Genomic DNA, 25,882 nt, shown 5'->3' on the forward strand with positions numbered 1-25,882 from the left:
ACTTTTAGCCAGTCAGATCTCTTTCAACTTGGGTTTTTTTTTTAGTCTTCTTGACAGACTCTCATAGCTTTTCTTTTTTTAGACACTTTCCTTGTTTCCTAGTATGATAAAATGTCCAGATTCATATTTTAGATTTCCTGACTTACACGGGGAATTCTCAGTGGAGCTCCGGTTCATGTTATAAAAATGTGGAAAATATTATTTAAAGAATGCCCACAAGTACGTGGATACTATTACTGAGTTGATCATTGCTTTTCTAGGTCTTTTTAGTGGACAGAAATAGGTAATTTTTTCAATGTAAAAAACAAACTCTAATGCTTTCCATTCCAATCCAGGAACTATCGGATTTCTACTTACCCTCACCAATCTTACCTCAGAATCTCCTTTAATTAGCCAAAAAAATCCTAATTCATTTTTTTTTTTGAGATAGAGTTTCAATTCACTATGTTTTTCAGGCTGATGTCAAACTCGGTTCGGCAAAAAAAATCCCAAATCTTTTTTTTTTCTTTTTTTGAGACGGAGTCTTGCTCTGTCACCCAGGCTTGAGTGCGGTGGCATAATCTTGGCTCACTGCAACTTTTGCCTCCCAGGTTCTCCTGCCTCAGCCTCCTGAGTAGCTGGGACTACAGGCACCCATCACCACACCCGGCTAATTTTTGTATTTTTAGTAGAGATAGGGTTTTGCCATGTTGGCCAGGCTGGTCTCAAACTCCTGACCTCAGGTGATCCACCCACCTCAGCCTCCCAAAGTGCTGGGATTACAGGCATGGGCCGCCACACCCAGCCCTAAAAATCCCAATTCTTAAGACACCAATATAGATACTCAGAATAACACTATTAATACCACAAACACATGATTATAAAAGAGTTTAAAACTTCTTTTTGCATTCTATTTTTCCCTTAGGCCAATTTTCTTTTAAGCAACAACTTTGTCTGAAGGTAAGGCAGTCTTGAAAAAGTGTGAGGCTGATCAATTTGGTTTTTAGCTCTGGGCAAATATCACTGGCATTTCCTCAAATATCCAGTACCTTGAGGGTGTTCTACAGCTAGCCAAAATCTCTCCATAAAGGGCCATCTCCTGGGCAAAAATATTCTATACCTCTCTTCACATGCTCTGAAGTCTGCTCTCAGCTAGCCACGTTACTTAGAAAAGGACCTGATAAAAATAAGTTTAATGTGTTACTCCCATGATACTATTATATTTTAAGAAATAATTTCTTAAATAAAAGCAATAAAGCTAGTGAGGGAATTTTTTTATCAGTAAGAAGAAGGTGAAATCCTTCCAAAGTTATCTACTACCTACATGACTCATTGCTAACATTGGCCCTAAAATGCAGTTACAAAGATATAGTTTATATCTTTGCAGGTATATCTGCAGTGTTCTATTACTGCTGTAACAAATTACCACAAATTTAGAGGCTTAGAAAAACAAAAATTGATTATCTTGCAGTTCTCTAAGTCATAAACCCAACATGAGTTTCACTGAGCTAAAATCAAGGTGCTAACAGGACTGCATTCCTTTCTGGAGGCTCTGGGAGAAGGTCCATTTCCTTGATCATTCAGATTGTGGGCAGAACTGTTTCTTGCAGTTGTATGACTGAGGTCCCCATTTCCTTGCTGGCCATTCATAGCTTCTAGAGGCCACCTGCATTCGTTGGCTTGTAGTCCACTTCCTTTGCCTTTAAAGCCAGCAACAGCAGGTGGAGCTGCTCTTACTTTGAATCTGTCCTTCTTCGTCCACTAACCCCCAGCTAGGAAAGGTTCTCTGCTTTTAAGAACTCATGTGATTACATTGGATGACTGGATAATCCAGGGTAATTTTATCATCTAGAGGTCCCTACCCCAATCACATCTGCAATGTTCCTTTTGCCATATTAGGTAACACATTCGAAGGTTCTGGGGATTAGCACATGGGTATCTTTGGAGGCCCATTATTCAGCCAGTCATTAAGTTACATTAGACTAGGAAGGAAGAATATAGCAGTTAATTTGGGGATTGTAAAAGTATATTCCTTTTTTCTAAAGATTCATAGTTAGATATGAGCATAAACACATAAAATGATATTTTTACTACTTTTTTTTCTTTTTTTTTTTGAGACAGGTTCTCACTCCGTCACCATGCTGGAGTGCAGTGGCGCGATCATAGCTTACTGCAGCCTCAACCTCCTGGGCTCAGGCAATCCTCCCACGTCAGCCTCTTGAGTAGCTACAACTACAGGCACTTGCCACCACACCTGGCTAATTCTTTTTTGGTATTTTTTGTAGAGATGGGGGTCTCACCATGTTGCCCAGGCTGATCTTGAACTGGGCTCAAGCAATCTGCCTGCCTTGGCCTCCTAAAGTCTTACCACTGTTTAAATGTAGTTTGCGATTTGTGGTTTTGGCTTTCAAGGACTTATTAACAATGATTTAAAAAAAAAAAAAAAACCCTAAACAATATTTTGACCATGTGACCATGTTGTCACCAAGTGGTGGTAGGAACTTGGCATGTGGCACTGGATTATTAAAGATATCCAAAAAAAACATTTTAAGTTATTGAAGAAGTTGCTTTTAAAAAGAAAAAAATAACCAAAATAGGTACACTTACCCCAATCTGCCTAGACACAACTCATTAGACCAGGCATGTGTACCAAACCTAAGCTGAGTCAGTGATCCCTTCCCTAAGGGAGTGCTTAAAATTGGGATTAAGATTCTTGTCTCAGTCTGACTGCTCTCTCAAATAAAAAAACGTATACTTGAGAGTCGTTAACACTGGTCACTTTCCAGCACATAAACTGAGGGGGGTAAAAAAGGTCAATCCACTGGAAAAGAAAAAAAGGACCTGGATATACAGACAGAAGCAGAGACAAAAGACACAAAGAGAACAGGCACTTTCTGTGTTCTCCTAGCACTCCAGTTCCTGTTTCCTGAGGTCTGGCTATATCCTTTCCCTGGCTTCTGGAAGATATCCCTGTATCCTTATAACCAAATCTCCTTTTTACTTAATGGTTTCTTATACTTTCTTCAACTAAAAGAAAACATAGAGTAAGTTTGAAGTCATAAGATCAGCCATGCTTCTCCAGCACTGCTTGTGTTTTTCTCACTTCTGGCAGTGAGAAAAGGCTGCAGTGTTGCCTCTTCCTATATAATAACTTCATATTAAAAAACAAAGAAACAATCAATACACTAATACTTATAAGAAGAAGCAAGCAGGATGTCCAATGCCCATGAAGGTATCACAGAATCGTGGAGTTGAAAAGAGAGAGGTAATCATTTAGCTTAGACAATTTATTTTGTAGATGAGAAATGTAAAGACCCAGAAGAGGCCTTTGACTTTGTAAACTCACCACTGGAGCCTTGACTCCAGGCTCTACAAACATGCTAATGCTACTCTTACATTAAAACAAAATAAGCAATCATATTAAACAGCACAATATAGGGAATAACAATGCAGAATCTTTTATAAAGTGTTGATATATCAAAAAATGATACATTCCTTTGAGCAAAGAGACTATTTTTTCCTTCTGTATTCTGTCAAATTGCTTAGGCATGCAGGTTATTTCTCAACAGGGAAGTAAGTATTTAAACTAAAAAACATGACTTGACTATAGAGACTTTTAAAAGTATCTCCTCAATGCCAACCTCACCCTTATCTTTACTATTCCTGTATAAATGTATTACATTGAAGGATCCTCAAAAGGATAATCTTTGGCTCTTTCTGCCATCTTGGACCCTGTGGAGGCCTGCAGGGAACAGGATGTCTAAAAGGGAAATAGGTTGGAAGGCTGTGGTACAAGATCATGTTTGCTTGCTCTAAGTGGGGTCTCCAGAACCAAAGGGAGTACACAGCTCTTCTTGAAGTTGAAGATGTTTATGCTAGAGATGAAACTGAATTCGGTTTGGGCAAGAGATATGCTTATGTATACAAAACAAAGGATAACATAGTGACTCCTGGTGGCAAACCAAACAAACTAGAGTAATCTGTGGAAAGATAATTTGGGCCCATGGAAACAGTAGCATGGTTTCTGCCAAAATCCAAAGAAATCTTCCTGCTAAGGCCACTGGACACAGAATCTGTGTGATGCTGTACCCCTCAAGGATTTAAGCTAACGAAAAGTAAATAAAAGTGGATTTGTGTTCTTGGGGGAAAAAAAAAGCATAAACTTTGGCCAAGTTCAATAAATTCAATTCATAAAATTGTACATTTACATTCATTTAGGGCACATTAACTGATGTTTAGGAGCAGTTACTGCAGATGGTAAATCATTGAAGTTATTTTAATTGAAAAGATGAACAGGTAGATACCTTTTTATTATAATGCCTAACCGAATATTCAAAGACAGAGAAAATGAGAATCACAAAAAAGTTATCTCTTACACAAGCAATAGCACCACCTGCTGATAAATAAAAGCAACAATGTCAGCTAATTAAAAATCAGGCCAAGTACTTTGTATATTTAGATCTTTCCCCTTGGACACTATCGTTTAATACAGCATAATTAATATATTGTATGATTTATTTATTTATAATAATTATGTTAATTTGAACATCTGTGCCCTTACCATTGGAATCAAGCATTTCTTAAAAATCAAAGGTAAAAATAAAATTTATCATGTAATATAGAAAACATTATGGTACTATGACTTTTAATTTTTATCCCAAAGGTAATTCATCTGTACCATATTTATTTTACTTACCATCCAGTAATGTACATTTAGTTTCTACATTTGTTTTTATATTCCCTGATCATCTCACTTAAAATAATGCCATCTCCTTTGCCTCATTACTGTTTAAAATATGTTACTTTTTTTTTTTATAGCACTCATTACTGTTTAAAATATGTTACTTTTGCTTGTTTATAGTCTTTCATCCGATGGAATAAAAACTTTCAACAACACAGAATTTATTTTATTTATGGATTTTCTTTAACAACTAGGGCAAGTGCCTGGCATCTAACAGACTCTCAATAAATATTTGTAAAAGAATTGATAAATATGAAAATAAATGAGCAAATTAATATGCAATGCACTTTTATACTTCCCTGAAGTAATAGCTATGTCAAAAGTTTCAAAGCTCTGACAGATTTTACCAAATTATCCTTGAGAAAAGCTGTGTCAGTTAATGTTCCCATCAATGTTCCACAAAGAGCCCCATTTTCCCATTTTCTGATGAATGGGAATGGCATAACATTGTAATTTTTATCTGCATAAAACTCATTGCTAAAGAGACAACATATTTTGCATTTCTGGGGGTATGTACCCTTCTTTCATCCTTTGCTTTTTTCCAATTCCAGAATTCCTATAATATTCCTTCTGTATAATTTCTATCCTTTTACTGGTATTTTCTATTTGTTCAGACTGTGATCTGTTTTCCCTTGGCTCTTTAAGCATATTTAAGATCACTGATTTAAAGTCTTTGTCCAGTCTCTTCAATAAATAGTGCTGGGAAGACTGGATATCTATATTCAGAAGAATGAAACTAGACCCCTATCTCTCACCATATACAAAAATCAAGTCAAAATGGATTAAAGCCTTAAATTGAAGACTCAAACTATGAAACTACTACAAGAAAGCATTGGGAAAAATCTCCAGGACGTTGACTTGGGCAAAAATTTCTTGAGTAATACTCCACAAGTACAGGCAACCAAAGCAAAAATGGACAAATGGAATCACATCAAGTTAAAAAAGCTTCTGTACAGCAGAGGAGACAATCAACAAAGTGAACACACAACTCACAGAATTGGAGAAGATATCTGCAAACTACCCATCTGACAAAGGATTAGTAACCAGAACACATAAGGAGACCCAACAACTCCACAGGAAAAAAATTTAATAATCTGATAAAAAAATTGGGCAAAAGGTGTGAATAGACATTTCTCAAAAGAAGTCATACAAATGGCAAACGGGTATATGAAAAGGTGCTCAATATCACTGAGCATCAGAGAAATGCAAATCAAAACTACAATGACATATCATCTCACTGCAGTTAAAATGGCTTATACCTAAAAGACAGGCAATAACAAATGCCGGTGAGGATGTGGAGGGAAGGGAACACTCATACACCGCTGTAGGAAAAGATCTAAGAATGAAATTTAAAAACTGGGCAAAAGGTCTGAATAGACATTTCTCAAAAGAAGTCATACAAATGGCAAACGGGTATATGAAAAGGTGCTCAATATCACTCAGCATCAGAGAAATGCAAATCAAAACTACAATGACATATCATCTCACTGCAGTTAAAATGGCTTATACCTAAAAGACAGGCAATAACAAATGCCGGTGAGGATGTGGAGGGAAGGGAACACTCATACACCGCTGGTGAGAATGTAAATTTGTACAACCACTTTGGAGAACAGTTTAGAGGTTCCTCAAAAAACTAAAAATAGAGCTACCATATAACCAAGCAATCCCACAGCTAGGTATATACCTAAAAGAAAAGAATCAATATATCGAAGAGCTATCTCCATGTTTGTTGCAGCTCTGTTCACAATGGGAAAGATGTGGAAGCAACCTAAGTGTCCATCAACAGATGAATAGATAAAGAAATTTGGTACATATACACAATGGAGTACTATTCAGCCACAAAAATGAATGAGATCCTGTTATTTGCAATAACATGTATCGAAATAGAGATCACTACGTTAAGTGAAATAAGCCAGGTGCAGAAAGACAAATATCACATGTTCTCACTTATTTGTGGATTTAAAATCAAAACAATTGAACTCATGGAGATAGAGAGTAGAAGGGATGACACCTGTAATCCCAGCACTTTGGGAGGCCAAGGTAGGTGGATCACTTGAGGTCAAGAGCTCGAGACCAGTCTGACCAACATGGGTGAAATCCAGTCTCTACTAAAAAAAAAGTACAAAAATCAGCCAGACGTGGCAGGCACCTGTATTCCCAGCTACTCGGGAGGCTGAGGAAGGAGAATTGCTTGAACCCGGGAGGCAGAGGTTGCAGTGGGCCAAGATTGCTCCATTGCACTCCAGACTTGGTGACAGAGCAAGACTCTGCCTCAGAAAAAAAAAAAAAGAAGGATGGTTATCAGAGGCTGGGAAGGGTCATGGGTTCGGGGAGGAGAGCGGGTGGGAATAGTTAATACGTATTTTAAAAATCAGAAAGAATAAGATCTACTATTATTTGATAATACAACAGAGTGACTATAGTCAATAATTTAATTGCATATTTTAAAATAACTAAAGGAGTATGATTGGATTGTTTGTAACACAAAAGATAAATGCTTGAGGGAATGGATACCCCATTCTCTGCGATATGATTATTATACATTGCATGCTGCATCAAAACATCTCATATATGCCATAAATATCTGCACTTACTGTATATCTACAAAAATTAAAGTTAAATAAAAAAATCAAATCTATAAAAGTAAAGAGTAGAATAGTGGCTACCAGGTGGCACGTAGTGGGGAATGGGGAAATGATGATTAAAGAGTATAAAGTTTCAGTTAGACAGGACAGAAAGTTTTCAAAATCTACTGCATAGCATGGTTAATAATAATAACAAAGTGTTGTAAATTTCAAAATTGCTAAAATAGAAGATTTTAAATGTTATCACTACAAAAAATGTTATGTAAGGTGATAGACATGTTAATTAGTTTGATATAATCCTTCCACGATGTACACATATATCAAAACAGCACATTGTACCTGTACCTCATAAACAATTACTATTTGTCAATTAACAATAAAACTTTGAAAAAAATAAAGTATTTGTGTAATAAGTCCAATGCTGGGCATTCTCAAGTATGGTTTCTATTAATCTCTTTCCCTGTGAATGGGCTGTAATTTCCTGCTTCTTGTATGCCTTGTAATTTTTTGTAGAAAATTGGATGTTTTTAATATCATAATGTGGTAACTCTGGAAATCAGAATCTCTCCCCAACAAGGCTTGTGTTGTTGCTTGTTGAGGGCTCAGTTATCTGTCTATTTACTGACTTTTCCAAACTATTTTTGCAGACTGCTTTTTGTGTGTGGTCACTGAAGTCTCCATTCCGTTATCTCAGTGGTCAGACAGACAGAGCCAAAAAGAAAGAACAAAAATATTCTCCCATTCTTTGTCAATTGGCTCTGACCTAAGCACTCCTTTAATACATAGCCAGACCACCTACAACTCTACTTTAGCTTTCACCCCTTGTTTGTTCATAGATGAAAGATTTTCCAGTGATACAAGCCTCACATCCTCTGGTCTTTTCTGAGCATGTGTATGGCCCTGGGCATGTATGTTACATTCTAGATCCCTCAGTACATGTGAGGACCCTCCAAAGCCCTTATTCTTTATTTTTTTAATTTTTTTTTTTTTGAGACAGAGTCTCGCTCTGTTGCCCAGGCTGGAGTGCAGTGGCCTGATCTCAGATCACTGCAAGCTCCCCCTCCCGGGTTTACACCATTCTCCTGCCTCAGCCTCCGGAGTAGCTGGGACTACAGGCACCCGCCACCTCGCCCGGCTAGTTTTTGTATTTTTAGTAGAGACGGGGTTTCACCATGTTAGCCAGGATGGTCTCGATCTCCTGACCTCGTGATCCGCCTGTCTCAGCCTCCCAAAGTGCTGGGATTACAGGCTTGAGCCACCGTGCCCGGTTCAGCTCTTATTCTTTAATGCCACTCCAGCACTGAGAGATTTCTAAGGCATCAAAACAAAGACAAAACTTTATGCCAGTCCTTTAGGGAACTATGAGAGGTCAAAAAGTGCAATTTGTGAGAATCGCACCTTTTGAGGACACTGTCCATATTGTGTTCCCTGCCCCGCCCCCACTGCACCACCCAATACACACACACCAGCAAGCCACACCAGAACCCAGGTTGCCATCATTTTAGCTACTGCCAGGCTGGGAGTGGGGGACAGTACGCAAGTAAGCAAAAATGCCACAATGCTTTCCTACCAAAATTTAGCCATTTTTTTTTTGTTTTGTTTTGTTTTTTAATTAAGCACTCCTCTGGTTGCTAGTGTTTTTTTTATTAGATCCCAGAGCTCGGAAAAAAATGATTCTGACATTTTTTCCAGCTTAATGGCTACTTCAGTGGAGGAACCAATTTTTAGGGCTGCCTATTCCACCATTTTCTGTGACACCATTGCTCCTCTACTCATTTTTACTGAAGAAAATTTTAAAACCTTTATTGCATCTGTATAACTGATACAGTCAGAGAGAAAGGCTCACACTACACAAAAGCATCTAAAGAGGAAGGAAAAGATGGCCCAAATATACTATCCAACAACAATGGGTATACCTTTAGTCATACAGTTAGAGACATGGGTACACAATTTTACTTACATGAGATCATAGAATACCATGCTGTCCTATAACCCAGTCTTTTACTAAATAACATCACAAATATCTTTCCAGATGATTAAACATGATCCTTCTTCTCCATTTTTAATGAGTTGAGGGTATTGCACTTTAGGTGTATAGAATAATAACCAATCAGTCTCCTGCTCATGGATATTTATTTTTACTTTTCACTACTAATACTGTGATGAAAACTGATATGCATATATCTTTGTGTACTTATGCAATGATCTCTTTAAAGAAAACTCCCAGAAGAGAGATTCCTGAGTCAAGGGATATGTGCATCTAACATTTGGATATGTATTACCAAATTACCCTTCAAAAAGTCAAATCACTCATATTTCCACTAATACTGTATAAATGAAGGAGTTCAATTCCTTCCTGCTCAACTGAAACTGAGGGTTTTAGGTCATTATTAATCTTTTCAACTTATTGGGTAACATATATTATTTTATTTATTTACTTCTTTATATTTATTAGTTAAATTGAACATTCTTTCATGTTTTTATTGGCCATTTATATTTGTCTATGAACTATTTATGCCTTTTGGCTATTTTTCTGGATAATTTCTTGAACAATGAAATTCAAACAGGTAGCTTTCCCACTCCACTCCACCTTGAGAATCACCGCAGTAGCTCTGAAATGTGCAAAGCTAATTTTTACAAACTCATGTTCAATTATTTAAAATAAACTTCTGATATGTAAAGAATGACAACAGCAGAAGAGCTGCTATTAGATCTGCCTTCTCACAGATAACACCTATGCACTCCAGACAAAATACAAAAACAAGTATTTGAAGACTGGACGACAATCAAAAGTAGGCAGACAGCCACTTTGGAAAACAATTTGGCAGGTCCTCAAAGAGTTAAACATAGGGTTACACTTATTGTAGCAATTTTACTTCTAAGTATACACTCAAGAAAAATTAAAATGTCCACAAAAAAATAAAAACATGTGTTCACATAGTCATAGCAGCATTATTTCTAATAACCAAATTTTGAAACCACTAAATGTCCATTAACTGATTAATAAATAAACAAAATGTGTTATAAACATATGATGAAATATTATTTGTCTATAAAAAAGAATAAAGTACTGGATACATGGATAAATCTTGAAAACACACTAACTGAAAGAAGCCAGTCACAAAAGGCCACCTAATGTATTATTTCATTTATATGAAATGTCCAAACTTGACAAATTCATAGAAAAAAAGTAGATTAGTGGTTGCCAGGGACTAGGAGTGGAGTAGGGAAAAATAGGATTGACAGTTAATGGGTACACAACTTCTTTTAGAGGAAAGGAAAATGTTCTAAAATTAGAGTTTGGTAATGGTTGCACAACCCTATGAATATAGTAGAAAACACTGAGTTGCACATTTTAAATGGGTAAAATGTGTCATATACAAATTGTATCCTGAAAAATTTGTTTTTTTAAAAAAGCCACAAACTTGAGAGGAGTCAATGGTTGAAAGAAGAGAACAGGGCCGGGCGCAGTGGCTCACGCCTGTAATCCCAGCACTTTGGGAGGCCGAGGCAAGTAGATGACCTGAGGTCAGGAGTTTGAGACTAGTCTGGACAACATGGCAAAACCCTGTCTCTAATAAAAAATACAAAAATTAGCTAGGCGCTGTGGCAGGCACCTATAATCCCAGCTACTCGGGAGGCTGAGGCAGGAGAATCGCTTGAAGCCGGGAGGCAGAGATGGCAGTGAGCCGAGATCGCGCCACGGCACTCCAGCCTGGGTGACAGAGCTAGACTCCCTCGCAAAAAGAAAAAAAAAAAAAAGGAACGCTGCACCTCAACCAAAAATTTGTGAAGAGCTCTCAAACACTAAATAGAAATTTGATAAATTTGTGGAAAATGCTAGGGTATAGATCATTTCTGCAGATTAGATTCTTATATATTTGATATTGAAATCATTTCACAAAATCTGGCCCTGGATAAATGATTACATTATTTAGACATACATTCAGTATACCACTTTAAGTTACAGATTATGAGAGAAACAAAAAGCAACAAGGGGCTACATTTAAGGGTAACATTTCCAGATTCAAGAAAACATGTACTTTTTAAAAGAAGCCTTGGCAAGTTTTTTTCCGAAAGAGAAAACATTGTGTGAGAAAAGCAGCTGACACCAGCTGACTTAAATATTCAGGTCTAAATTGACACCATTACGAGTAAGTTGGGTAAACTTACTCTAAGTTGACACCAGCAGTTACCATATCTACTTACGTGGCAAGAAGAAAAGGTGAAGAGTCTCAATAAGCGCTGCCTTTCTTCCCTTTCATCACACTAACCTGCTTTGACCTTCCAGACATATTAATTCTCATTACTAAGAGCAGCCTGTTCCTGTTTTTAAAATTTATTACAACTGTAATTAAATAACTGAGTGTATAATTAATTATTTACTATATGTCTTATCAACAAGAAAGTAAACTCTATAAAGGCAATGTCTGCTTGGCATTCTTAAAAAAGATATGCAGAGGCTAGGCATGGTGGCTCATGCCTATAATCCCAGCACTTTGGGAGGCCAAGACGGATGGATCACTTGAGCTCAGGAGTTCAAGACCAGCCTGGGCAATATGGTGAAACCCCATCTCTACTAAAAATACAAATTAGCTGGGAGTGGTGGTGCATGCCTGTAGTCCCAGCTACTTGGGAGGCTGAGGCACAAGAATCAATTGAACCCGGGAGGCAGAGATTGTTGTGAGTTGAGATAGCGCCACTGCACTCCAGCCTGGGCAACAGAGCAAGACTCTGTCTAAAAAAAAAAATAGATATGCAGAAAGTATTTACATACTTTTATTAAACTCAAAATGCTCATAGCATTTATATCTTAGTGAGTAGAATTATTCCCCAATAAAGATGTATGTCACCAGGCCAGATGCGGTGGCTCACACCTGTAATCCCAGCACTTCGGGAGGCCAAGGCAGGTGGATCACCAGGTCAAGAGATCGAGACCATCCTGGCCAACATGGGGAAACCTCGCCTCTACTGAAAATACAAAAATTAGCTGGGCGTAGTGACACGCACATGTTATCTCAGCTACTTGGGAGGCTGGGGCAGGAGAATCGCTTGAATCCGGGAGGTGGAAATTGCAGTGAGCCAAGATCATGCCACTGCACTCCAGCCTGGCGACAGAGTGAGACTCAAAAAAAAAATGCATGTCACCTTAAAAATAGTTTCCCATGTTTTAACTAATACATATTTCTAAAATAAATTGGATAACTTCAAAAAACAACATTTTTTAAAAAGAGAAAGAAGGCTGAATGACATGATTAGAGAATCTAGGGAAAACTAAACAAAAGAAAGGATAAAGCTATTTTTTCCCTTTTCAAAAACTGTACATTTTATTTGACAATGTAGATTTAAAAAATGTACATTTTGAAAATGTAGATATGCAAAAAAGAAGAAAACTCACCTATCACCACCTATGACTAAATCACCAAACTCCAGACATAACCATTGTTAAAATTTGTTATATCATATCAGACTATTTTTCTATTCATTTATACAGATATATACTAATAAGGTCACCCTATGCATAAAGTTTGTAACTATTTTTTTCTTGTGGTCATATATTTTAAAACATTTTCATGGTATTATAAAAGTAATGATCATTTTTAATAACTAATAATTCATTGTAAGAATTATATTCCATAATTAAGTTAAATAATATCTTACCGTTAGAGATTTAGATTGCTTTTCATTTGTTAAATTATAAATAACGCTCCACTAAGCATTCTTTATCTTATTATTACCTTAGGATAAATCCTAAAACTGGAATTGCTGGGTTAAAGTATATGTTTATTTCTTGAGTTTTTGATATAAAATATCAAAATATCCTCCAGAAAGAATCAAACAAATAAATATATCTAGTATAGATATACATACATACATAAATAACACATTAAGTAACTCATAAAAATCTAAATATTAAGTAACTCATAAAAATCTAAATGATAACTGTATAAAAGGATATATTACAGGGTTAATATAAACCTTGCAAAAAGAAAAGAAATGATTGCATAAATGAATTCCAAATACTTTTGTGGAAATATACAAGGCAGAAAATGAAACAAAAAAAAATTGATAATTCAATGAATGAAAGTTAAGTGTTTGAATAGTATTTACAACTAGTTATTCTAAAAGAATCAGTGTAGAACATTAAGAGATAATATCATCATACATATGATTCATATACTGTCAACATTGTTGCTGCAGCAAAGTGGCAGACATAACCCAACAGTAATTTTTTTTTTTTTTTTTTTTTAGATGGAGTCTCGCTCTGTCACCCAGGCTGGAGTACAGTGTCACAATCTTGGCTCACCGCAAGCTCTGCCTCCCAGGTTCATGCCATTCTCCTGCCTCAGTCTCCCAAGTAGCTGGGACTACAGGCGCCTGCCACCACGCCCAGCTAATTCTGCTTTTGTATTTTTAGTAGAGATGGGGTTTCACCATGTTAGCCAGGATGGTCTCAATCTCCTGACCTCGTGATCTGCCCACCTCTGCCTCCCAAAGTGCTGGGATTACAGGCGTGAGCCACTGCGCCTGACCCCCAACAGTAATTTTAAATGAAGAAGATGCTTAGAACGAGTCAGAAGAATAAATTACCTGAGATTTTTAAGAAATGTAATTTTTTCTGTTATACTATTCTCTTTTGGTATCACCTGCATTATAGTTTACTATTTCATCTCCAAATTCAAGGTATTTTTTCTGCAGTAGAGTAAGCATTGCCCATTTCAGAACTCAAAAGGAGTATCAAGCATCTCACTAAGTCTTCCTTCAAGTGCCCTCTGAGGACAACCTGCATAAAGACAACTAGGAAACTTCCTAAAAATACCACTTCACAGAGCCTCCTTCTCCGAGATTTTGATTCTCCATATTGCAAATAGTATCCAATAATGTGTATTTTTGTAATACCCAGGTGATACGTATGAATGCTGAAATTTAGGTAACTTGGTTTACTATTGTAATGATTGAACAGGGCATTACATCATGAAAGGGCATTATCCTCAGGCGAACATCCAGACAGTAAGGAATGGAAACTCAGGTAATTATTCTTGTCTCTTTCTACTTATACAGCAAGGATTTATCTCCTGAACCTGTCTATTTCTTTCCATCTCCACTGCTACTTCCCTATTATTCAGGCCAACGTCATCATTTTCTTGTACTACAACAGCTCCCAATTAGCCATCCTGCCTCTAGTGCACCTCTACTCTAATCTCTCCCCTATGATGATCTTAGAGTATGCTTCCCAAAAAATGCCAAATCTAATAAGGTAACTATTTAAAATGGATCAGTGACTCATCATTGCCCATAAGATAAACTCCAAACTATTGTGGCCATACTAAACTTTTAATTTTTCTAATAAGCCATGATTCCTCACCTTTGTTTATTCTGTTCCTTCTCTCAAATCAGTTCCTTTGACCTCAAAGCAGTATTTCCAACATTTGAATACTACCATGTTACTACACACCATCCATGGCTCTCTACTGACTAATATACTCAATTTCCAACTTCACTGTTACAGCTGTTCAAAGAAAATCTTATACTAGACATTCAAACAGTATAACCGGAGCTACTCTGGTTGCAGGTAGTGAGAGAGATCAGGGGCTCAACTCCCTCACCTCTCTTCTACCCAACAGCAACCCCAAAGGAGGCTCCACAAAACAGAATTAGATTTTAAAAGACTGAAATCTGGATTCTGTTGCATGGCAAACACTTTAGTCCATCTATCTTTTCTGTATTATCTCCTCATGCTATGCCACGAAAATTTTACAGACATTGCACAAAAAGCACCATATTCTTTGGTACTTCGATTCACAAGAGGTTTCTTTTGCCTGCAACTCTCTTCCCCAACGTTGTCTCCTGGGAGAACTACTAATTCTTCAAGGCTCTGCTCTCTAGTCAGTGTCCCACAGGCTGAGTTAGGCTCTTCCACACCTTTGCAGTGCTTGTATAAAAACCTTCCCTTATATCACTTATCATAATGCACTGTAAGTACTATAGTCTAATTCTCCACTACACTGTCAACAACTTGAAAGTCTTTATATCTTTTTCTTATTTATATCCCCAGTTTCTGGAACACTGTCTGATGAGTAGTATATATTTAATGTCTATTGAATAAAAGATAGATGCTAACATTCTAAATAAAAAGACTAGGTGCTTAATGAGATAAACCTTTAATTCAAGCTTTTAAAATTTTTAAATATTTTAATCAAAATGACAACCTAAAATTATGTTTAAATTGGCTTATTAATAAATTGTTGAGTATCTACTGTATTGTACAAATAATAGAGAATTATTGAACCATGGGATTTTGACAATGAAAGAACGTAATACATTGTGAAAATGAGACTACATATTCTACAGATTTAGAATCATTTGATAGGGAAAATCAGAGGTAAAATCTCCTTAAGTGATTAGATGGGATGATTCAACATCCTGATGCTGTAATTGAGAAAGGAGGGACCTAGCAGAAAAGAAATTAGAAAAACATACAATCTTGAGAGTCAATGGAAGGCAAGATCAAAGGAAGTCAAACATGAGATGGACCTTTAAGAATGAGTGGAACTGGGGCCGGGTGGCTCACGGTTGTAATCCCAGCACCTTGGGAGGCTGAGGTGGGCGGATCACAAGGTCAGGAGATCGAGACTATCCTGGCTAACACAGTGAAACCCCGTCTCTACTAAAAATACAAAAAATTAGATGGGCGTGGTGGCGGGCGCCCATAGTCCCAGCTACTCAGGAGGCTGAGGCAGGAGAATGGCGTGAATCCGGGAGGCGGAGCTTGCAGTGAGCCGAGATCTCGCCACTGCACTCCAGCCTGGGTGACAGAGCGAGACTCCATCTCAAAAAAAAAAAAAAAAAGAATGAGTGGAACTTGCTATGGTCTAAGACAGAAATCAAAGTATTCCATGAAATGAGAAAACGAGTGGGGATGTTAGTAAGAGGCAGGAAAGGTTCGAGAGCCAATGTTCAACGTGATTTGAACACACTTAGAGAGTTGTGGGTGAAAAGACTGAATGGATTTTATGACACTAGGTTTCAAACATTTTCTAAAGCCAGGCGGAGGACTTCATATTTTATGTGGTAGAAAACAAGTAACCAGAAATCTTAACAGATTAAAAGCTCTAAAGATTCTGTCTTATTCTGCGTTCGAGGCAAATAAGCCACAGTTCTGTGGCTTTATATGATTTCCCCAGTTAGGAATAGTATAAAACAGCCACACTTACCACATAACGCTGCTGCTTTTGGGGTACTTCAAGCAACAATTCGTTCAAGTACAATGGGTAAATGCTGCTGAGGTTGGCTATTTCCCTAGGTTCTAAATAGAATTTGTATGAAGGAGGGCATATTTTCTTGTGAGGAAAAATTCTTGCATGTATTCAAATATGAATCCTTGACAAAGAAAAATATGTCCTTTGGTTATTTATTTATTTATTTAGAGACAAGGTCTAATTCTTACCCAGGCTGGAGTACAGTGGCGCAATTATAGCTCGCTACAGCCTCCACCTCCTGGACTGCAGCGAGACTCCCACCTCAGTTTTCCCAGTAGCTGGGACCACAGGTATGCACCATCATGCTTGGCTAATTTTGAAATTTTTTTTGTAGAGACAGAGTTTCATTATGTTACCCAGGCTGGTCTCAAACTCCTGGGCTCAAGCAATCCTCCCTCCTTGGACTCCAAAAGTGCTGGGATTACAGGCATGAAACACCACATCCAGTCATGTCCTCTGGTCTTAAAACGACTATTTTTCAAATGCACTATTAATTCTTTACACAAAATATGCAATCGAGATTTCGTATGAAACATATTGACAGCAAAAAGCAAAAAAAAGTTTATGAGCTAGTCAGTGAAAGATTAGAAAAAATGGTTTAAAACTGAATTTTCCATATTGAATGGGCATAAATTTTAATATTTTAACTATTTCATCCTTCACAATCATGCTCAAAATAAGTATTTTCAGAAAGACAAATAGTAGAGAATGTGCCCATTCTTCAAACTTAAACAGATTTTGGTCTCATATATCTGGAATTGATTGAACCAGTATATTAAAAAGACAAATCAGAAAGATTCAACCAATTGCATCCATTGAAAATGTTTTTTAAAGATTGAGAACCATGTGTGTTGTGCATTACCACATTTATGACAGCACATCTGTGATTGCTCACCACTATAACTTACCCCAGTTTTATCACACAAGCGTAAAGTATGAAATGATCCAACAGCAAATAATTCTCCATCTGGAGCCCAGGCAACTGAAGTAATAGGATGCTCATGAGGTTGTGAATTGTACAGTGGGCGGCTGTAACTATCCCATACCTACAAAAGCAATTTTTAAAAATCTTTTATAATATCACGGAGAAGTTTACCAAAACTAAAAGAAAAATAAATAAATAAAATAAAAATGTTTTATAACAGACACCACATAAAAAAAAGTTTGTCTTCCAGCAAGGTAGTAAATAAAAATTTAGAAATCAGCACCTTATATATTAGCAATTAAATGTCTTTACTATCACATGAGGGGAAAACAAAGCTGTATTCCTTTAAGCCTAAATATTTCAAAAAGAAACTATTTCATAACATTGTCATAATTTTCAGATTTTACTAAATCTCTGAACATAAAATCTACCCACTTTAAGTCTTTTAAATATAATAGTACTTTTTGAAATGTTTAGTTCTTAGCTTTGTTTTGTTTTTTGAATTTTAGAGACAGGATCTCACTCTGTGGCCTAGGCTGGAGTACAGTAGCATGATCATAGCTCACTGCAGTCTTGATCTCCTGGGCTCAAGAGATCCTCCTGCTTTAGCCTCCCAAGTAGCAAGGACTACAGGTACATGCTGCCACACTTGGCTAATTTTTTAATTTTTGTAGAGACAGGGTCTTGTTATATTGCCTAGGCTGTTCTCCAGCTCCTGGTCTCAAGTAACCCTACTGCCTTGGCCTCTCAAAGCACTGGGGTTATAGGTATGAGCTACCATATCTAGCTTGCTTACCATTTTGCCTAAATTTTTTTCTCCCTGTAAGGGCTCTACCTACTTTCTCTAAAAGTATTTATTTCAATTTAATTGTGCCTAACTCTAGTTATTAATACATTAAACCTTATTCCTCTCTACAAATTATTTTGTCCTGAAATTGATCAATATTTAGTAAACCAGCAGGGTTGATTTTTAAAAACACACTGAATTGACTTAAATTGAGTCACGGTAAAATTACAGGCTATACTGATATTGTTAGTTATTAAATATCAAACTCTATAGATCAATGAGATCCTCTTTCTTTTTTTGAGAGAGAGAGGGTCTCACTTTGTTGCCCAGGCTGGAATGCAGTGGCACAATTATGGCTCACCACAGCCTTGACCACCTGCGCTCAAGTGATCCACTCACCTCAGCCTCCCAAGTAGCTGGGACCACAGATGTGCTCCACCACAACTGGCTAATTTCTTTTTGTAGAGGTAGGGTCTCACTGTGTTGTCCAGGCTAATGACATAGTCTTTATGAAGTCCATGCTTTAAAATACCACTTAACATTATAAAATAATTTGCTAAATTACTGGAGTATAAAGACATGGCTAAAGTAAAAAACTAAAAGAATATTCTTATATGCTAAGTACTTACAAATTTGATTCTTTCAGCCAAGTGATAAATCTAAACATTACATACCTTATACTTACAGTCTTCACCAGCAGATAAAATAAGATCATTGACTGAGTTCCAATCTACTTTTAAAATAATGCCATCATGAGCTTTCCACTGTGAGAAAAAAATAAGATATTATTCATAACTTTAAAAGCACTTAAGTTTTTTTCTATAAGAAAATATATTTTGCCTCTTTCTAATGACTCCCTTGTCATCTTCTCAAGGATTCCTATCTTCCTTTTATAGCCACTGTACAATACTTCATTTGCTTGTTTCATTTGTAATTTACACTAACGCAAGCACCGAGCACCTAAGACATCCACTATACAGCTTCAAACCTTATGAATTTCTTCAGTTGCCTGGACTCCAGATGGAAAATCACTTGCTGCTAAACTATTTCAAGATTGACATTTGTATGATAACACTGAATGAATATGTTACGTATTCCAAAAATGTCAACTGAATCCAAATCTTGCTTTCTCCTTCATACAGCAGATGCCATTACTGATATTGCCTTCATGCTTGTTTACTTACTTATTTATTTATTTATTAAGGCAGGGTCTCACTGTCACGCAGGTTGGAGTTCAATGATGTGATCAGGGCTAACTGCAGTCTCCACCTCCCACACTCAAGCAATCCTCTTGCCTCAGCCTCCTGAGTAGCTGGGACTACAGGCACGTGTCACCACACCCAGCTAATTTTTTTTTTTTTCATTTTTGGTAGAGAACTCTTGCTATGTTTCCTAGGCTAGTCTTAAACTCCTGGGCTCAAGTAATCCTCCTGCCTTGGCCTCCCAAAGTGCTGGGATTACAGGCGTGAGCCACCATGTTCAGCTCCCCCAACCATTTTTTTAAAAAAACTTCTGCACAAACATCTTTAATACCCTCTTCATTTCATTCTGTTCGTTATATTCTTCTAAGTTTCATTCACTTTATCTTCATGTGTCTGGTTTATAACTGGAGTACTCTGAAAAACTTTTGCTGTATTTACCATGTAACAAAAAGATGTTTTCCATGGATAAGTATATATTCCATGTATATAGTCATTCTTTGGTATCTGTAGGGGATTGGGTCCAGTACCTCCTACTGATATGAAAATCCTAAGTTCCTAATATAAAATGGCACAATATTTGCATATAACCTATGCATATCCTCCCACATACTTATAATTGTCTCTAGATTACTTACTATAGAAATAAAATGGCAATACTATGTAAATAGCTGTATTGTTAGGGAATAATGACAAGAGCAAAGTCTATACACATTCAGCACAGATGCCATCTTTTTTAATATATTTGATTCATGGTTAGTTTAATCTATCAGTGCAGAACCCATGGTTATGCTGAATGTACATACTATGCATAGACATGGGTGTTTATAAGTCATGCAGAAACTAGCAATCCAAACAGTAAACATGGATGTCTTGCTCTTAAATGTAATTCATGGGCCCATTTGGCTATTATCTAACATGTAATTAAATGCTACCATGGGCAGAATAATGTAACTAAAAAGAATTAACCTTCTTTTAAGACTATAAGTATATTTTAATGTCTGAGTCAATTGACTTCACATCAAAGGGTGGCAGATTTTAAGGGCTTTCCCCTCAGGCCTTGCCCAATCTATTGTTCTTATTGTATACAGTACAAAGTATTAAATGTTGGCCAGATAAACTCTAAGAATAAGCAACAATTCATAACTTGCTTTATTCAAAATATACAAAAATACACATTTTCAAAAACAAATGTTTTGATAACACATGTTAAAAAGCAATAGTTCTCACAATTAACTGCCAAATTAATCCAATGTCCTGAAATACACTACAAGGACAAATGTAACAATATATACAGCTACACATATACATACAGATTCTTTTTTGTTTTTCTTTTTTTGAAATGGAGTCTTACTCTGTCATCCAGGCTGGAGTGCAATGACCTGATCTCGGCTCACTGCAACCTCCGTCTCCCAGGTTCAAGCTATTCTCATGTCTCAGTCTCCGAAGCAGCTGGGACTACAGGTGCCCAGCACCACGCCCAGCTAATTTTTATATTTTTAGTAGAGATGGGGTTTTGCCATGTTGGTCAGGTTGGTCTTGAACTCCTGACCTCAGGTGATCCACCCGCCTTGGCCTCCCAAAGTGCTGGGATTACAGGCATGAGCCACCATGCCCAGACACGGATTCTTAAGAGTTTCACTTTAAAGGAACAAAATAAATATTGCATATTCAAGATTTATGAATAAAATATGATTTAAATTTTCCTCACACTGTAATTTAGGGTATCAACATATATTATAAATATTTGCATATTGTTATATATATGATAATTTTTATTTCTTAATTTATTAGGCATTTTGTAAAATTCCTTTGAACAACAAGCTCCTTGAAGGCAGAAACTATGTTCTGTTTCATTTTGACTATCTCATACCTACCACAGTGCCTGGTATATAATAGGTATGCACTACATTTTTATTCAATGAATAAATAAAAATTTCCTCACTATAAAACCAAGTTCTAGGTGTCAAGAAGGCTTTAAAGGAAATAAGGTATATACTTCTGAACTGCATTCCACAAGCAAGAATTAATTAAGCACACTTTTTTGTGTACAATCCTAATTTGAATATGTTTTTATGCTCAAGAAGAATTGCAACTGCTTTAGTCTCCCAAAAGGAATAGATAATTTGCATGAAGTTACTAATTATACTTTAAGTCCTGTTTCTCTCTAGCTAATTTTGGCAATGGATACTTTGCTTCTCTCTGTTACCTCCTGGCCCAAAGGTTCTATTGAACCACTAAACCATATTTTACTTGACCAACGGTGATATAACCAGCTTCCTGAGTTTCATTTATACAAGCCTAATCACAGGTATCTAAACAAATTCACAGGGACACAATTCCAAGATGGCTGAATAGGAACAGCTCTGGTCTGCAGCTCCCATTGTGATCAACACAGAAGATGGGTGATTTCTGCATTTCCAACCGAGCTCTGAAGAGAGCAGTGGTTTTCCCAGCATGGCATTTGAGTTTTGAGAATGGACAGACTGCCTCCTCAAGTGGGTCCCTGACCCCCGTGTAGCCTAACTGGGAGACACCTTCCAGTAGGGGCCAACTGACACCTCACACAGGCAGATGCCCATCTGGGACGAAGCTTCCAGAGGAAGGATCAGGCAGCAATATTTGCTGTTCTGCAATATTTGCTATTCTGCAGCCTCTGCTGATGATACTCAGGCAAACAGGGCCTGAAGTGGACCTCCAGCAAACTCCAACAGACCTGCAGCTGAGGGTCCTAACTGTTAGAAGGAAAACTAACAAACAGAATGGAACAGCATCAACATCAACAAAAAGGACATCCACACCAAAACCCCATCTGTAGGTCACCAACATCAAAGACCAAAGAGAAACCAGAGCAGAAAAGCAGAAACTTCTAAAAACCAGAGCGCCCCTTCTCCTCCAAAGAATTGCAGCTCCTTGCCAGCAATGGAACAAAGCCGGCCAGAGAACGACTTTGACGAGCTGACAGAAGTAGGCTTCAGAAGGTCAGTAATAACAAACTTCTCCAAGTTAAAGGAGCATGTTCTAACCCATCCCAAGGAAGCTTAAAACCTTGAAAAAAGATTAGATGAATGGCTTACTAGAATAAACAGTGTAGAGAACATCTTAAATGACCTGTCTTACCAGAGCTCCTGAAGGAAGTGCTAAACATGGAAAGGAACAACCAGTACCAGTCACTGCAAAAACATGCCAAATTGTAAAGACCATCGATGCTAGGAAGAAACTGCATCAATTAATGGGCAAAATAACCAGCTAACATCATGTCAGGATCAAATTCACACATAACAATATTAACCTTAAATGTAAATCGGCTAAATGCCCCAGTTAAAAGACACAGACTGGCATATTGGATGAAGAGTCAAGATCCATCAGTGTGCTGTATTCAGGAGACCCATCTCATGTGCAGAGACACACATAGGATCAAAATAAAGGGATGCAGGAAGATCTACCATGCAAATGGAAAGCAAAAAAAAGTAGGGGTTGCAACCCTAGGCTCTGATAAAACAGACTTTAAACAAACAAAGATCAAAAGAGACAAAGAAGGCCATTACATAATGGTAAAGGGATCAACAAGAAGAGCTAACTATCCTAAATATATATGCGCCCAATACAGGAGCACCCAGATTCATAAAGCAAGTCCTTAGAGACCTGCAAAGAAACTTGGACTCCCACACAATAATAATGGGAGACTTTAACACCCCACTGTCAATATTAGACAGATCAACGAGACAGAAGGTTAACAAGGATATCCAGGACTTGAACTCAGCTCTGCACCAAGCAGACCTAATAGACACCTACAGAACTCCCCACCCCAAATCAACAGAATATACATTCTTCTCAGCACCACATCGCACTTATTCCAAAACTGACCACATAACAGGAAGTAAAGCACTCCTCAGCAAATGTAAAAGAACAGAAATCACAACAAACTATCAGACCACAGTGCAATCAAATTAGAACTCAGGATTAAGAAACTCACTCAAAACCACACAACTACATGGACACTGAAAAACTTGCTCATGAATGACTACAGCCTGCATAACAAAATGAAGGCAGAAATAAAGATGTTCTTTGAAACCAGTGAGAACAAAGATACAATGTACCAGAATCTCTGAGACACATTTAAAGCAGTGTGTAGAGGGAAATTTATAGCACTAAATGCTCACAAGAGAAAACAGGAAAGATCTAAAATTGACACCCTAATATCACAATTAAAAGAACTAGAGAAGCAAGAGCAAACACATTCAAAAGCTAACAGAAGGCAAGAAATAATGGAGATCAGAGAACTGAAGGAGATAGAGACACAAAAAACCTTCCAAAAAATCAATGAATCCAGGAGTTGGTTTTTTGAAAAGATCAACAAAATTCATAGACCACTAGCAAGACTAACAAAGAAGAAAAGAGAGAAGAATCAAATAGACGCAATAAAAAATGATAAAGGGGATATCGCCACTGATTTCACAGAAATACAAACTACCATCAGAGAATACAATAAACACCTCTATGCAAATAAACTAGAAAATCTAGAAGACATGGATACACTCCTGGACACATACGCCCTCCAAAGACTAAACCAGGAAGAAGTTGAATCTCTGAATAGACCAATAACAGGCTCTGAAATTGAGGCAATAATCAATAACCTACCAACCAAAAGAAGTCCAGGACCAGATGGATTCACAGCCGAATTCTACCAGAGATACAAAGAGGAGCTGGTACCATTCTTTCTGAAACTATCAATAGAATCAATAGAAAAAGAATCAATAGAATCAATAGAAAAAGAGGGAATCAATAGAAAAAGAGGGAACCCTCTCTAACTCATTTTATGAGGCCAGCATCATCCTGATACCAAAGTCTGGCAGAGATACAACAAAAAAAGAGAATTTTAGACCAATATCCCTGATGAACATAGATGCAAAAATCTTCATTAAAATACTGGCAAACTGAATCCAGCAGCACATCAAAAAGCTTATCCACCGCGATCAAGTTGGCTTCATCCCTGGGATGCAAAGCTAGTTCAACATACTCAAATAAAGAAATGTAATCCATCACATAAACAGAACTAACAACAAAAACCACATGATTATCTCAATAGATGCAGAAAAGGCCTTTGACAAAATTCAACAGCCCTTAATAAACTAGGTATTGATGGAACATATCTCAAAATAATAAGAGATATTTATGACAAACCTACAGCCAATATCATACTGAATAGGCAAAAACTGGAAGCATTCCTTTTGAAAACTGGCATAAGACAGGGATGCCCTCTCTCATCATTCCTATTCAACATAGTGTTGGAAGTTCTGGCCAGGGCAATCAGGCAAGAGAAAGAAATAAAGGGTATTCAATTAGGAAGAGAAGAAGTCAAATTGTCCCTGTTTGCAGATGACATGCTTGTATATTTAGAAAACCCCATCATCTCAGCCCAAAATCTCCTTAAGTTGATAACCAACTTCAGCAAAGTCTCAGGACACAAAATCAATGTGCAAAAATCACAAGCATTCCTATACACCAATGACAAACAGATAGCCAAATCATGAGTGAACTCCCATTCACAATTGCTGCAGATAATAAAATGCCTAGGAATCCAACTTACAAGGGATGTGAGGGACCTTTTAAAGAAGAACTACAAACCACTGCTCAACAAAATAAAGGAGGACACAAATGGAAGAATATTCCATGTTCATGGATAGGAAGAACAATATCATGAAAATGGCCACACTATCCAAGGTAATTTATAGATTCAATGCCATCCCCATCAAGCTACCAATGACTTTCTTCACAGAATTGGAAAAAACTACTTTAAAGTTCATATGGAACCAAAAAAGAGTCAGGACTGCCAAGACAATCCTAAACAAAAAGAACAAAGCTGGAGGTATCACACTACCTGACTCCTGACTTCAAACTATGCTACAAGGTTACAGTAACCAAAACAGTCTGGTACTGGACCAAAACAGAGATATAGACCAATGGAACAGAACAGAGCCCTCAGAAATAACACCACACATTTACAACCATCTGATCTTTGACAAACCTGACAAAAACAAGCAGTGGGGAAAAGATTCCCTATTTAATAAATGGTGCTGGGAACACTGGCTAGCCATATGTAGAAAGCTGAAACTGGATCCCTTCCTTACACCTTATATAAAACTTAATTCAAGATGGATTAAAGACTTAAATGTTAGATCTAAAACCATAAAAATCCTAGAAGAAAATCTAGGCAATACCATTCAGGACATAGGCATGGGCAAGGACTTAATGACTAATACACCAAAAGCAATGGCAACAAAAGCCAAAATTGACAAATGGGATCTAATTAAACTAAAGAGCTTCTGCACAGCAAAAAGAAACTACCATCAGAGTGAACAGGCAACCTACAAAATGGGAGAAAATTTTTGCAATCTACTCATCT

General features: G+C 37.1%; 1 protein-coding gene across 3 annotated transcripts in view; it reads right to left on the reverse strand.

The window, feature by feature from the left end:
• The window catches only part of IFT80 (intraflagellar transport 80), a 158,855-nt gene that overhangs the window by 88,229 nt on the left and 44,744 nt on the right, over positions 1-25,882 (reverse strand). For all 3 annotated transcript variants that reach the window (XM_011959065.1, XM_011959064.1, XM_011959066.1), the window contains 2 exons: positions 18,952-19,041; positions 17,474-17,611 (listed from right to left, as the gene is read on the reverse strand). In XM_011959065.1, coding sequence (XP_011814455.1) covers positions 17,474-17,611; positions 18,952-19,041 — 228 coding nt within the window. The remainder of the gene's footprint in view (positions 1-17,473; positions 17,612-18,951; positions 19,042-25,882) is intronic.

This window comes from Colobus angolensis, unplaced genomic scaffold (genome assembly GCF_000951035.1).
Source record: "Colobus angolensis palliatus isolate OR3802 unplaced genomic scaffold, Cang.pa_1.0 Scaffold48, whole genome shotgun sequence".
NCBI lineage: Eukaryota > Metazoa > Chordata > Mammalia > Primates > Cercopithecidae > Colobus > Colobus angolensis.